At 44.1% G+C, this 15,915-nt stretch overlaps 1 protein-coding gene across 2 annotated transcripts in view; it reads left to right on the top strand.

The window, feature by feature from the left end:
• GPSM1 (G protein signaling modulator 1) overlaps positions 1 to 14,918 on the top strand; it is a 135,965-nt gene extending 121,047 nt beyond the window's left edge. For both annotated transcript variants that reach the window (XM_036751770.1, XM_036751771.1), the window contains exons 12-14: positions 4,133 to 4,289; positions 6,052 to 6,260; positions 11,350 to 14,918. In XM_036751770.1, the coding sequence (XP_036607665.1) occupies positions 4,133 to 4,289; positions 6,052 to 6,260; positions 11,350 to 11,559 (576 nt within the window). In that variant the 3' untranslated portion in view covers positions 11,560 to 14,918. The remainder of the gene's footprint in view (positions 1 to 4,132; positions 4,290 to 6,051; positions 6,261 to 11,349) is intronic.
• The last annotated feature ends 997 nt before the right edge of the window (positions 14,919 to 15,915 follow it).

Below are 15,915 nucleotides of genomic sequence, written 5' to 3'. Positions count from 1 at the left end.
GGAACTAGTTCCCTAAGTTTCTTCCTTGCTGAGTAGAAGCAGGACATCCTATATGATTGGTTTTAAAACTGCCTCCTTCAGGTTGCAAGGGACTCCTAATTCTCCTAAGACTGGGTCCTTCTCCCCATAACTTGGAAGGAGCCAAGTATGGCAGTTAGGTGGTACAGTAGGTAGAGGTCTGGGCCTCAGATCAGGAACACTAATCCTGCCTCAGATACTTACTAGCTGTGTGACCCTGGGCAAGTCACTTAACACCCCCCCCCCGTGCCTCAACTTCCTCAACTGTAAAATGGGGATAAGTACAGTACCAACCTCATTCAGAGGATCAGATGAAATATCTGTAAAGCTTAGCCCAGTGCCAAGCACATAGTAAGTACTTATTCCCTCCCCTTTCCCTTATCTCTAGACTTCACTCTTAGCCTTTCTCAGCTGATAATCTCTTCAGATTGAAGAAGCTTCACCTGGCCTTTCCTCTTGAGGAGAAATAGAATCCTGGAATGTTATATATGAAATCTTCAAATCTCAAAATCACAAATCATGAGACAGAGTGTGCTGGAGCCAGAGACCTTAATGATCACCTAGTCCAAAAGTCTCATTTTGCTGAGGGGAGTCCTGATGCCCAGAGACAGGAAGGTTGGTCACATGGCACATTCGTAACAGAAGAGAGACTAGAACCCGGGTCTCCTAATTCCCAGTCTTTGGGACTTTCTTTCCAGGACCCTGTGATCTTTAAAAAAAAAAAAAAATCTAGAATAATCCCCTGATCAGGACATACCCTAGAAATGCAGCCTGTTCCTGCTTCTACCTTCAGCTCCCTGTTCCTTCTAGCCTCTGTTCTCTTTCTTCAAACAACCTCCTCCACCCCTAACTTGAGGGGCCTCAGAAATGCTCTGTTTATAGACTCGTCAGGATGATGGCTGAGAGCACTTAGAGGGGAGATCTACAGAAAGAGCAGAAGCAGCAACAGCTGTCCTCTGAATCTACCTACCTTCCTGCTCTCCTCTCTCATCCCCCCAACCCCACCCATGCTCTGGACATAGATTTTAGGGAGAGAACAAGTGATATTTTCTCAGCATTGGCATCTGAAACTGGGAAGAGAGCGGTGTGACCCCCAGAGTCAGACCAGGAGGCATTGCTTCCTTACTTCTGTTGCATTAGGTAGCTCACCTGGAGAGGGGGTTAGCTAAGAAGGGAAACCTGAGGACTTGACTCCTTGCCTTGTCCTGAGGTCAAGGGGCTTGGGTAATGAGCCCAGCATAGACAGCCAAAATGAACCTTGTTGTTGGTCATTCATTTCAGTCGTGTCTGACTCCTTGTGACCCCATTTGGGGTTCTTGTGGCAAAGATACTGGAGTGGTTCACCATTTCCTTCTCCAGCTCATTTTACAGATGGGGAAACTGAGGCAAACAGGGTTAAGTGACTTACCCAGGGTCACACAGCTGGTAAATGTCTGAAGCCGGATTTGAACTCAGGAAGATGAGTTTTCCCTGACTTCAGGCCCAGCACTCTATTCACTGCACCTCCTAGCACCTCAGAGGCCATCATTTCCAATCCTCTCATTTTATGGATGAGGAAGGTGAGTCACAGAAAGGTATAGGTTGCTCAGAGTCACATAACTATTAAGTGTCTAAGGTCTTTCCACCTCTAAATCTAGGAAAAGGGCTCTGGTTCTAGTTCTGTCCTGGCCACATGACCTTAAACAAGTCATTTCTTCCTTCTAGGTGCTACTTTCCTCATTTGTAAAACAGGGATAGTAATCCTTCAGAACACTCATCCATCATCTACAAGCATTTATTAATTGACTACCATGTGCTAGGCACTGAAGACATAAAAGCAGAAAGGAAACTGCCCCATTCTCATGAACTTACTTTCAAGATAGTAGACAAAATGTATACACGTAGAAATATACGAAAAATAAATCCTATTGGAGAAATTTGGGGAAGGGAAGAAGCATTAGCAATTGGGAGAATGAAGAGGAGCCTCACAGAGGAGACAGTATTTGAGCAGTTTTGAGGGAGGCTTTGGAAAATATAGTCTTGCACACTAGTGAGTATTATTCTAAAGACAACTCAAAGGTGTTCCTTCAGAAGGGAGGAGGGAGGAGGACCTCCAGTAGGAGGGAGTGCTCTTCTCAGGGCTTCGGAGCCCCCGAATGCTGCTCTGCGGACAGGGTGGGCTGGCTCCAAAGCCCTGATCCGTCCAGTTTGGTCAGGCCGGCAGCTGTGGCTTTTCCGGGGGCCCAGACTAAATACATGACAGTAGTCATTTAGGACTCCCTTACAGAAGCCTTCAAACCTACAATTTGGTGCTAGCGAGTCTGACGTTTTCAACCGGCGGCACAGGAGTTTGGGGGAAGGGTAGTTCCTCAGAGGAGTGGTACCCAGCAGTCAGAATCTCTGGAGGAGGCTCTGGATCAGAGTTTCTGCCCTGGACTCTGTTTGCAATGAGGAGCTAGCCAGAGAAGGAATCAAACATAGGGAGAGCCCTACATTAGATATGGGGATCCAAGTCAGTATCCATCTCACAGATGGTACATACACATGTCTATTCCCCATCCTTTTCTTTCCTTTTCCAACCCTTTAATACTCTCCTCTTCAGTTACTGGAAGCCATCTCCACCCACACCCACACACCCTATGCAGCCCCTTGTTAGAGGCAACATAGCCTGGTGGCTCCCACCCAGGAAGATCTGGATACAAGGGCAGTCTCTGACGCTTGCTGACTCTGGCACCCTGGGTGAGTCACAATCTCTCCATGCTGATCAAGGAAGGAGTTTCCTACACTATGGAAATTGCTATCCAGTCTCTCTCCCACCATCCAGTGTTCGTCATTTGTCCTGTTACGGTCTTTGTGCAAAAGTATGTACTAAAAGTGTCTGGTTCAACGCAGACCAGATTTAGAAAATAGTATAGTGCTGCTCAAAACCTTTAGGATCTTTAGGTCCAGCACAGGATAAACAAAACAAATCCTCACCTAGTTGGAACTAGACAGGCTGGCTTTCTTTACTTTTCAATCTCAACCAAAGTAGTGTTTTAAAAGCCTCTTGCTTTCAGAGACTTGAAAACAATTGAAAAACCAATTATTCGTTCTGCTTATCACATGTTAGAGGCAACTCGGCCTTTGCATTGCACTCCATCAGCTTTCTTTCCAAGAATGTTGGTATGGTACCCTGGTTGTTTCTGAATGACCATAAATGGTTGCCTGACTTGAGAAGGAGGGGCCTGAGCTAACTGTAAATAGTCCAAATGGAGTTTTCTCCTCCATTGGGTGCTCGATAAATGTTTGAATGAATTTTGGCCATAACATAAGGATGAGCAGATCTATACTCCCTTAGGAATCAAACAAGAAAAGAAAGACTTTAGCTTACATCCCTGAGGTCATCCAGGATGGTACTGAATTATTGGGGAGATTTGATTTACACCAATCACTGATTGCTGCCTTCACTTTCCACAACCTAATTTTGGCCTACAACATTGAACAGTGATAGAGGAGCATAAGGACATGGGTGTGGGGGAGGTGGTAGGGAGGTTGGGCCTAGAAGCAAAAAAAAAAAAAAAAAAAAAAAGCAACAGATACCTCAGGCCCAACATTCTTCTCCCCACCTCACCTGTTTCCTGTCTACGGGTGTAAAATCTTCAAACAATCAAATGTATTGGCATTCCTGGTAATGACCCATGGCCTGGTCTGATTTGAAGTCAGGGGCCATATCTTTATTTCAATTTATCTCCCAACATTCAACAATAGTATTTCATTCACAAAAGACTCTAAATAAATCAACCAGTAGATATTTACCGAACACCTACTACATGAGTCCTAATATGTTCCAGGGGAGAGACAGCAACAGCAGCCAAAAAAAAAAAAGAGAGACATGGGAGTCACTCTGGAAAAGATTGAGGTTTACTTGACTGTCCCAGAAGGAGGATCATAGGATTATAGGAACAGAGGAAGAACTAAGCCTGGTTTCATTTGCCTATACTCCAGCCATTGAGCTGACTATATCTAGAGCCTAAGTGAGAGATAGAGAAGAGATGGCGGAAAGAATAGCTTTCTCCAGGATAAATCTGTTCCCCTTCCTCTTCTACCATTTTGACTTCTCTTCCTTCTTTTTCTTCCATCTCTCCTATCCTTCCAGAAAATCCCACGGGCCCCATCTGATGAGGAATGTTTCTTTGACCTACTGAGTAAGTTTCAGAGCAACCGGATGGATGACCAACGCTGCCCCCTGGAAGAGGGCCAAGCTGGGGCAGCTGAGGCTAACAGCCCTACTCCTACCCTGGAGGAAAGAATATGTAAGTGAGAAATCAGGTTGAGGGAGGAATCAGTGTCTTGGAACTGTAGGATCTAGAATTATGGAATGTTAGAGCTGTCAGAGGCTTGAAGGGTCATCAGGCCCCTCATTTTACAGATGGGGAAACAGGCCAAAATTGGAGAACTGAATTGCCAAGGTAACAGGTTATTTGGTGAAAGATTTAGAATTAAAACTCAAATTTCTTAATTTCTAGTCTGTTGTTTATTCCACCATACGGGCTGCTTCTCAGTCCATCACTCCATTTCTGGGCAGAGAGATTTCTGTCTTCTCTCAGTGAGTCTAATTTAAACTGGACCAAACTGGGAAGCTTACCTGGTGGACTGGATTCAGAGGCACCTGGCCTCAGCCACAACACCATAGATGTTTTCATCTATGTAGACGGAAACAGCATCAGCACCAGAGATTCTGAGACAGGGGGATTAAAGAGCTGGGGAAAGGGCAAGCAGATGGGTGAATCATGCAATCTTGCTTTTCCCTTTGCTGATTAGAGGACTATAATTACACCCGGTTCCTTGTAATCATTGGGTGTCTGTTTCCAGGTTGTATATGTGCAAAACAGAAAGCTGCTCGATTTGCAAAGAAAGAACCCATGCAAATCAATTGCAAAGGGCTTTTTGAAAGTAATATCACATCCCTACCCCACCTCCAACCCATCCCCCATATCCTAAAGTTAGGCTTAATAATGGGGAAAAGCATGTAATTACCTTGTTCCCTACCCCCCCCTCCCACCCCCCAGCCTTGCTGGCACACTCCTACAATCAGGGCATTGGAGACACATCCCTGGAGCATGTGTGGGAGGAGAAAGGCCATCCCCTTCTGTCACCTTCTGACAGGCTAAGGAGCTGGGGCCAGGGGACACCCAGATGTGCTGAGATTCCCAGCAAACCCAGATGGAAAAGCAACTATGGTTTTGCACACACAGTGGCAAGGGAAATTATCACTATTTCAACAGCTGTAGGGGATATCCTTTGTTCATGCATCCATGTGAGTGTGAGGACAGAGTAAAGATAACTGGCCCACTCTGGGATTGAACTCATGACCTTCATCTTATGAACACTGCCCTTTTCCTCCTCTCCTCACTAACCATTGAGGAAATCTCAGTTGACACTTGAAAACTCTGCAGCAGATCATGAAGGTGCCTGTCTCAAAGAGGCTTTCACACTCAGTCCCCTCAGCTCCCAGGGGGCCAATGCTGAAACTCTCACGGGAAGTAGAGTAGATATAATAGAGACAAGAAGATTGACTGAATTCAGTAGAGATACCAGGGTGAGACTCCTAGCACCTGCCTGGGCCCTTTCTGTGACAGAGGCACTGATCCTGGGAGAGTTGGGATATATAGATGGGGTAATCAGATAATGCCTGTTTGGCAGATATTCTTGGGCTTTCTAGATCTCCCTAAAACTAGGCCTTTTTGATGGTATAATGGGATAATTTGTCTAGGACTCAGGAAACCTAGGTCATAGTCCCATCTCTTTTACTGATTTGGATAAGCCCCTCCTTCTGTCCAGTTCTCAGCTTCCCAATCTGTAAAACTGAGACAGTAATCTTTGCCCTGCCTACTTCACAAGGTTCTAGTGACTCTCCAGATGAGGCCAAGAATACAAACACACTTGAGAAAACCTTAAGGGCTTTACAAGTGGGAGAGATGATCCTTCCCTTTAGAGTTGGAAGCTCCAGGAAGAGTCCAGCTGGAGGGGCTTTCCCTGACTCATTCCCTTCTTACGATTGTGTCTCTCCATCAGCTCAGTCATCCCTGATGGCCTCCCCTCAGACAGAGGAGTTCTTTGACCTCATCGCCAGCTCCCAGAGTCGCCGGCTGGATGACCAGCGTGCCAGTGTGGGCAGCCTGCCAGGCCTTCGGATTACCCATAACAACTTGGGCCACCTTCGTGGGGAGGGGGATGCTCAAGAGCCTGGAGATGAATTCTTCAACATGCTTATCAAGTGCCAGGTAGGATCATAAGATAATAAGTAGATTTAGAACCAAAAAGGACTTTAAGGATCATTTAGGGCAGGGAGTCTTTAACTTTTTTCTGTGTCATGGATCCCTTTGGCTATCCAAGTAAAATGTACTTGCTCCTTCTGGAAATAACATTTTTATTTAATTATTTTTAATTAATATTTTTTTCAATTACTTGTAAAAACAATTTTTAACATTAGTTTTTTTTTTAATTTTTAATACTGAATTCTCTCCCTCCCTCCTTTTTCTTCCCCCTCCTCGAGAAGAGTATCAATTTGATATAGGTTATACATGTGCAGTCATGCAAAACATGTTACCATATTAGCTGTGTTACAAAAACACACCCCACAAACAAAAAAAAGAAAAATAAGGAAAGTAAAATAAAAAATATGCTTCGATCTGCCCCCACTGCATCAGTTCTTTCGCAGGAGGTGGATAGCACTTTTCAGCATGTGTCCTTCAGAATTGTCGTGAATCATTTTATTGCTGAGAATAGCTAAGTCATTCACGGTTGATCATCATACTATATTGCTATTACCATGTACAATGTTTCCCTGATTTTTGCTCATTTCACTTTGCATCAGTTCATGTAAGTCTTTCCAGGTTTTTCTGAAATCTGCCCGCTCATCATTTCTTAGAGCTCAATAGTATTCCATCACAGTCACATACCACAACTTGTTCAACCATTCCCCAGTCGATGGGCATCTCTTCAATTTCTAATTCCTTGCTGCCACCAAAAGAGCTGCTATATTTTTGTACATATAGGTCCTTTTCCTTTTTTTCCCTCAATCTCTTTGGGATATAGACCTAGTTGTGATATTGCTGGGTCAAAGGGTATATGTCCTTTGGGCATAGTTCCAAACTGCTCTCCAGAATGGTTGAATCAGTTCACAACTCTAGTAAGAGTGTATTAGTGTCTCAATTTTCCCACATTTCCTCAAACATTTGTCATTTTCCTTTTCTTTCATATTAGCCAATATGTTAGGTGCGAGGTGATGCCTCAAAGTTGTTTTAATTTGCATTTCTCTAATCAATAGTGATTTAGAGTATTTTTTCATATGACTATAGATAGCTTTAATTTCTTCATCTGAAAACTGCCTGTTCATATCCTTTGACCATTTATCAATTGAGGAATGACTTGTATTTTTATAAATTCGACTCCAGTTATCCATCTCTAGTTACGACCCTACGTGCTCAAGATGGAAACAGCCCTATGATGGGTAGCATGATTTGCCACCCTGTGGACCATCGAGGCAGAATGTGATTTTAGAGGTCATTCACTCCGACTTTGTGGGACTGAATTTTTAAATATGGGAGCAATAGTCATGCATTCTTAACTTCCCAGGATTGTTCTGATTTCCAGAAAAGAAAGTGTACTTTTATGAGGCTTTGAGAAAGAAAAATCCTTGTCTGTGTTTGGAAGAAAACTATCTCCATAGCTCTTGTGGATTAATCCATTTTCAGTCACAGGAAAATAGGAACTTAGAATTGGAAGGGACCTCAGAAACCATCTGGTTCAGGGGTTCTTAGCCTTTTTCATGTCATGGATCCCTTTGGCAGCCCAGTAAAGTCTATGGACCCTTTCTCAAAATGGTTTTAAATGCATAAAATAAAATACATAGTATTATGAAGGAATATGGTTATCAAAATATATTTTAAAAATAAATTCATGAACCCCAGGTTAGTACATTGATTTTAGTCTAACCATATCATTTTACACAGGAGGAAATTGAGGCCCAGAGAAGGCAAGGGACTTGGCTAGTTACCCGCTCAGCAAGCATTTACTAGCACGTACTGTGGTCTTGGTTCTGCAACAAGTTAAATTTTGGGGAAGACAAAGAGGAGACATAATCCTTCCCCATGTGGAACTCACAGTTTCATCGGGGGGATAAGACACACATGGAAGATTAGAAAGGCAGGCCAGGGAGACAGGAGAGACTGCAAGGCAGCCTGCGCTAAAAATCCCAAGTCCAAATCCCAGCACATCCACAGAGAGATGTCCTTGTCCTGGCCAGTTCTCTGAAAAGCCACAGAGTAAAAAAATCTGTTAGGATAAATAGAAGCAATAAATGCTTGAGGAAGTCACAGGAGCAAATGGTTCCAGGTATATTAAAATCTCTGCCCCTATAAAATTTACAGTCTCCCTAGGAAAGATAAAGTTAACCTACTTAGAATAATTGGAGAGCAATAAAGATAGTCCATAATCATTTGTCAAACTTCCCTAAGGGCTCTGGGGACAGGGTCATTATGGGTTAGAATGGTCAAGGCAGGCTTCATGGGGGCAGAAGTAAATTTTTTCTGAGGGCCTTCTGTGTGCCTAGCCCCATACTGGATGCAGTAGAAGACACAGAGACACGTAAGCCACAGTGTTTCCCCTCACATGATTCAGTTAGGTAGGCTTTGGATAGTTGGAGAGAGAGGAAAAAGAAAGATGTCCCAGGCAAGAACAGCAGAAACCAGGAAAGAGCAGCTGCAGAGATAGGAATCATAGGCTTAGACCTAGAAGGAAGAGGAAGGGGAAAGAAAGGGAAGATTCTACTCCATCTGGCTTTCTGAAAAAGATTGTGACATTTTAGGGTCTGCTGGCTCAAGCTGGCAGTGATGAAGGGTGGGGCTATATTCCACCAAGCACAGAATTTGTTCATTTTAACAGAAAAAAAGCAACAAAATACAAGTTTCAGCAAATCAACAGAGGAAGCCCTGTGGCCCAAACTTATTTCAGAAAAAAAAAAAAAAGAAAAAATAGAAAAAAAAAATCTAGAAACAAAGAAACCCCACCTCAGATGCACTAAATCATGAAATCTACATGTATAAACACTGCTTACTTAAATTTTCCTCATCATACTAAGTCAATATACAACTCCCAGGAATTCTTATGTAGGGTTTAGAGGCCTCATTCGAGTTTGACATCACTCTATCCACTGAATCACACTGCCTCTTTTTCAAAGTTGCACATTAAGATAGTGGTAGTAAGTCTAGTCAGGACTAGAACTCTGCTCCTCTGAAGGTCCTTGGCCCCAAGTCTGGTCTGCAGTGGAGTTTTGGGACAGCCCCCCTCACCCTTGGCTTTCCCACTGCCATTTGTACGTCAGTGAAGTAAGCACTGCCCTTTTCCATCATGGACAATTTACACTGAGCCGGCTCCAGGAGGCCCCAGGGCGGGAGCTGTCCATAAATTATGCTCGGGAGAGCCAAGCAAAGCCCCTCATCTGCAGCTGCCAGGTCTGGGCTCTGGGATGAAACACCATCAATTCTGCCCCTGATGCAGCTCTCTCAAACCGGATAAATGGGGTTAGATAAATGAGGAGTTCTCTTCCTGAAACCCTGGCTCCATTCTCCTCTCGATGTTTATTTCTCTCACTGTCTAGCTGTTCTCCAGTTATGACGTTACATGTTCAAACAGCACTATTACGGGTAGTGTGGCTTGTGGGGAATTTTAGCTCTGGTGATGTTGTTTATATTGGCTGGACCCCCTGTGGTGACTGTACGGAAGGATGTCTTTGAGACTGCCCAGGTACTCCTAATTGTATAAGATGCCTGATCCATTTAAAATAGTAACACTCCTCACTGGTGCTTGTGATTTAAAGAACACACAAAGGCAGGGAAAGACCCACCCACTTCTGGGTTCCTAAAGTTCCACCATTAGAGATTCTTTTTACTACGTCATAAAAGTGTTTAAGCATACCTAGTAAAACTTCCCCAGGGAAGGATAATACTCTCCACTATTATGAGCCACTAATAGCTCGGGAGGAATTGGACACGACAGAGACGAGAGAGTAAAACCTGGCAAAAGGCACATTGGTATGGAAGGGCTGGGGAAGGGAAGGGGGAGGCAAGAGCATCAGCATGGGAGGAGTCCCAAAACAAGAGGTGGAAGGTGCCAAAGATGAACTCGATGGACTAAACAGTTTTGCTCAAGACTAGCCTTTGTGCCTTTTAGAGTCTAAAAACAGTTCCTATTGCTTTCTACCACAATGGTCCATGAACTGACTGCCCTTCTCATTCTGAGCTACAAAATTTGGAGTATTGCAGTTACATCACAAGAAGATAAGGGACATAGAACCTTACTGTAGAAATGACGACCTAAGAAGAACAGATTACAATAATTAGAACGCCTTACACTTATGAAGAAAGGGCTTTGTAAATTTGTATCTGCTATACATAGATTAGTAGTGGTTGCTATTATATCAGATTGATTGACAGTCACCTAGCAGAGAGCAAGGTTTCTAAGGGGAATGGAAAATGGGAAGGGTGAATTTTGATAGGGGCTCAACAAAGACCTGAGCCTATCAGGTGTACTCAGCCCAAACTGTGGACAGCAGTTTTGTTTTGTTTTGATGATCCCAGCTTCGTAATAGCCAAAAAGAGAAGTAGAAGGAATGACCACTAGAGTCCAGAACCATGATTCAGGATTGGTCTCTGATGTTTCCTTTACTGAAGAAGACCACAGATTAAATATTAAATTAAATCAAAATTGAATATTAAATTAATAATTAAATACTAAGCACCAACTATGAAGCAAAGAGGTAGCACAGTGGATAGGGCACTGGGCCTGGAGTCAGAAAGACTTGAATTCAAATCCAGCCTCAGACACTTACGAGCTATGTGACCCTAGGTGAGTCACTTAACCTCTGTCTACCTCAGTCTCCTTGAATGGGAATAATATTTAAACATTAAATCAGATTAAATATTAGATTGCCCACCACTTGAATCCAAGGCACCTCCTGGGGGAGGAATACGAATGTTCTTTCCGTATTTCACGTGAGAAGAGGGGCAGGAAAGCTGGTTAATCCGTGAGGTACACACTACCTTGCTCTGTGTTTTCTCTGCATTCGTGACTCAGTATAAATATACATGTGCTTAAAGGTCAGTCTCAAAGAGAATTCTATTAAGGACAGTTATAACTCGGTATTAGTCATCTGTGTGGCACACAAGGAAGAGGTGCCCTGGACACCAGAAACAAACAAAAAAACAGCCTGCCAGGCAAAACAGTTTTGCCAGGGGCTGCCCAAGTGAAAAGTGTGTATGCCCAGCTGAGGAGTGTCTTTAACTCTGCCTCTTTCTCCTTGCTTTGGTACAGTCCTCCAGAATAGATGACCAGCGCTGTGCCCCACCTGACACAGTGCCCCGTGGCCCCACCATGCCAGATGAAGATTTCTTCAGCCTCATACAGAGGGTACAGGCCAAGCGGATGGATGAGCAGCGAGTGGATCTTGCCTCTGGCCAGGAGGAGGAGGCGGCTAACATGCGGTCAGATGCCCCGCAGCAATGTCGTCCAAGTGCAAGCTAAGGCCCCTCCACTTGAGGACCCCCCCAGGACAGGTGCAGCTGGAATACACCTGTGCATCCCTGAGCCCTCATCTAGGATCTGGGGAAAGAGAGACCTTCTTACCTTCTTCCACCTGTCTCCAGGCACTAGGGGAAACCACCAACCATGTGCAGATCCTCATATCCCAGGAGAGGCCAAGAAACCCCAGTGGACATATGGCTGAGCTTGACAAGGTCATGGCTAGGCACTGGAAACCTAAATAGATGTGAACAGCTGGCCCTTCTTACCATAACCTCAGAGGGCATTTCCTGGGGTCAAGGGTAGATGTCTGGGGAGACAGCACATGCTAGAATCTTGCCAGGGAGTGACTGGTCCTCTCCTTCACCCTGTCGAGCCCAGAAATCCCAGACTAAGTATGGTGAAGGATGGGGCCCCTCTTGTGCAGATGGCTCCATCCGTGCTGCTTTCCCTGACCTGGTATATGAGTAGTAAGAGGCAAGCAGAAGCTGCCTTGACAGAGCAGCCAAGCTGGCCCTAGCTCTCTGCCCAGCTGATCCCCCTTTCCCATTCCTCCCCCTAGCCCAACCTCCAGCCACCCCACTGAGACCAGAAACCTGACAAAGTGCAATATAGTGTCAGCCCCATCTGTGCCCCTCAGCTCACCAGGTTCCTCTCCTATCCCTGACCAAGTGTGAATCCACCAGGCATGCCAGCAGCGGAGAGTCACCAGGGGATTCCCATACCATGATGAAAACCTCCTCCCAAGAAACTGCAGGACTAAGGTGTGGAAGACATTGCTGTCTAGTTCACAGTCCATGTGCTGGGTATATACCCACTGAGGGTCACTGGCTAAATGATGGTACAACCCTCAGGCATCCATGCCAGGTCTGAATCAACAGCCAAAGGACTAAGCAGCTTCAAACTTGGACTTCTTCCTCCTATCTCCTCTCTGGTTGTCAGTTTTCCCAGCATCCATTTGAATTCCCCAGGAGCCAAGAGCAGCAAAAAGAGGGTTCCCCCACCAACAGGGCATTATTGATTAGTATTGCCAAGATAGTGGACAGGAAAAGATGGGGACAGAGGAGAGACATCCCCACCAGCAGCCTAGCAATACTGCCAGTTCAGCCATAGAATTGTAAACCCCTAGAGGATATGCATTGATAGGGCCTGGGTACTCCCTGTGTGACAGTCATGGGGGCAGGAGGGAAAGACCAGCGCACCATTCCTTTCCAGGTTATTAGGATGCCTTCATGAGTGTCCTTCCACCAGCTAGGGTCCACTGTCCTAGGGTTGGTCAGGACTGTTTCCTCACCCACTACCCCTGAGTCTTCTTCCCCAGGAGTGTGGAGCTGAGTGATCCAGGCAGCTCCTGAGGCAATAGTGGAAAATGAAGGCATTGCTGGAGAAAGGCTTGTTTCTGGCTTTGATTTCTTTTTTTAAGCCTGGAAAAGGAGTCTCCATCAACATCAACCCAGTTTAAACGCTGGACTGTGTTAAATCCAGGCACTGTTTTCAAAGCCCAGGAATGCAAACGCAGCTGGTGCTTTGTTTACCCGTTACCCATGGTGTTTGTGGGTTCCTCTGACTTTCAAAAATATTCATCTGTTGCCCAAACTCTTGGAAGGTATAGTTGGGGAGCAGAAGACTAACCATGAACTTGGGCTTAAAAGGCTGCTGGCAGGTCTGAACCAGATTGAATCTCCACCCCCTCTTCCCTGAGCTCCCAGATCCTCTGGGAAGGTGAATTCAGGCTGGGTTAACTTAGTTCTCCCACAATAACCCCGGCCCTCCACTCTTCCTAAATCAGCAAGGTCAAGGAAGGAGAAAGGGAGGGGAGGCAGGAAATGAACCAAAATGTGCTTATCCTCTGTGTCTCCATCCCTGCAATTTTTAAAGGGCATTCTAACTTTCACCCTGGGTTGACTTGGGGGTAAGCATAGAAGCTCTTCATCCTACCAACTTAAAAAAAACAAAACAAAAAAAACCATGAGTCAACTTTCTCCTCCAGCTAAATCCCAAGAGGAAAACTGTTGGGTGGAAATGGAGAGGATGATTTGGGGTCATAGGGATAGGAGCTGACTTGTGACCCTGAACTTCCCACATGCTCTCCAAGTAGACAGGGATTTTGACAGCAACTTAGCACCCACCCCTCAAAGATAAGGACAGCTGCAGTAGGTTATTGGCCAAGGCCAGCTCCTTATGCTCCAAGACTTTTTTTTTTTTTTTTTTTTTTTTTTTTTTTACAAATAGCCCCTCCCACTGCTTAGCTCTCAGCCAGAGTGTTTGCCCTGGGCCATTAACACACCGATTCTATAAAACAAGAATTCACACAGGATTTTTGCCAAAGCAGCTGACTGGCTCTAGCTGCCCTGGACCAGTTGGGAAAGGCTGGAATGGTCTTCCCTCATCTGACTTGCAGAAATCTTCCCAGTGACTGAGACATGTAATTCTTAGAAGGGCAGTGGCCCAGAAATAGGGTCTCCCCGCTAGGAATAAGAAATCTGGGTTTGAGACATTGTGGGAGAATGGAGCTCAGGGCCAAGATTTCCCTTGCTCTATTAATCTTCTCCACCCCACCCCTCCAGTTTTCAATCTCTTAGGCCACGTCTAATATTCAAAGCTTGGGAGACAAGAGAAAATGAGACAGAAGAGGAGGGCACAGTCCTTTCTCTCACAAAGCTGACAGTCCAATACCTGTCTTTGCTTTTCTGGTTTTGCCTCAAGGTCCTAGATGAATGGTTAGATGGGCTTCTGTCTTACCCTAAAGGGATATAGTAACTATAAAGATGTGTTATTTGATTCTCACAAAAGCCCTGGGAAGTTGGTAGGACAGGCCCCCAAAATGGTAGAATTAAAAGAAAATGGCCCAAGGTCGTACAACAAGTTCATAACAGAATTGAACCTATGTCTGCTAATTGACAATCCATTCCTCTCTCTACTATCCTGGGCCCAAGAGAGCAGGTTCAGGTGATACCTAAGACTGGGCCTGACTTATTTGCAATCAAACTGATGGAAAAGGAACCTTCCAGGGGCCAAAGGACAGAAAGTAAGAGTTTGAGCCAAAGTAGGACATAGCTCCACCTAGGCAGAAAAGAAGTGAAACTAGAGAGGCAGGCTTTCCAAAAAAAGGGAAAATAATAATAAAAAACAAGCAAAACATTAGTAATTACCATATACTTGAATGTTCAAGCTTATTTATTTTTTACATCTGCGTTGGTTGTGTTGTAAGTGGGCCATTCCCAATCCTGGAGGTACATTTTGTTTGTTTTCTCTAAAAATAAATAAAAAGATCTGCCAAATGAATTAATATATGTGTAAGTATATAATTAAAGCCTTGGGGGTTTTGTGCACAATAAAAGATTTTTGTGGTTTAACCTGCATTTGACAAGACTCAGTTCTCTTCTGAACCATGTGACTCTTCCTACCCACCAAGAACCTGGCTTGAGAAGACCTCAGAACACATGAAGTACAACCAACCCTTGGGTGAGCTCGATCTCCTTCATCAGACTGATCTCTGGTCTCATCTCACTTAGAACTCCCTCTATATCAAAAGGCAAGGTCAATTTGAACAAGTCTGAATTTTTTTCAATTTTACAGAAATGAAGTTTGTTCCCTTTCAAACACACAAAGAAACCAGAGCTATTTTAGTAGAGCTTCTTAAGGGATCAGCTTTAATGAATAGATGAGTGATTTATTCATGTATTAATTGTATAAGAATAATTGAAACATTCTCTTAAGTGAGTTCAATAGTTCTGTAATTTTGTTTACTATGTTAATTTATTTATTTATTGAAGCAACACAAAAGAAAGTTTAGTTTTTCCCTTGCCTGTAAAAAATGACAAATTCTAAATTGATGAATATTTAGCATTTTAGAAGTGTGGACAAAACTGAGGACCAGAACTTACAAAAAGGAAGTTCTCATTTTATGAGGTTCTGATAGCCCCTGGGAGAAGCAAGTCAATGAGATAATTTGGTTTCGAAGTTGCAGGAAGACCCACTTCCACTATTTATTACCAATGTTCAAGGTAGTATGAGTTTATAGGGCCTTCCTAATAGTTGCCATTAAAACCCAACCAATTTACATAGTGGCTCTTTTTATCCAACTCTACAGTGGCCAAGAGTCTGCCTTAACTTTATCAATTCATCCTCTAGGCCTACTAGCAGATCAAGAACAGCACACTGGAAATCAGGAGATACTTGGGTTCTACACCTGATCCACAGATAACCTTACTGTATTGCGAAAATCACTTCACTTCTCAGTTAACTCATCTGTAAAATCGGGGTGATGCTAACTTCCAAAAGATTCCTTGAGAAGTAAGAAAAAAAATTAAAGAGTAGATGCAAAAAATAAAAGCTCCGAGTGGTAAGGAAAACTAT

Source organism: Trichosurus vulpecula, chromosome 3, assembly GCF_011100635.1.
Source record: "Trichosurus vulpecula isolate mTriVul1 chromosome 3, mTriVul1.pri, whole genome shotgun sequence".
NCBI classification, from domain to species: Eukaryota; Metazoa; Chordata; class Mammalia; order Diprotodontia; family Phalangeridae; genus Trichosurus; species Trichosurus vulpecula.
Note: the sequence above shows the minus strand (reverse complement) of the source record. Positions and strands in the feature narration are given on the sequence as shown.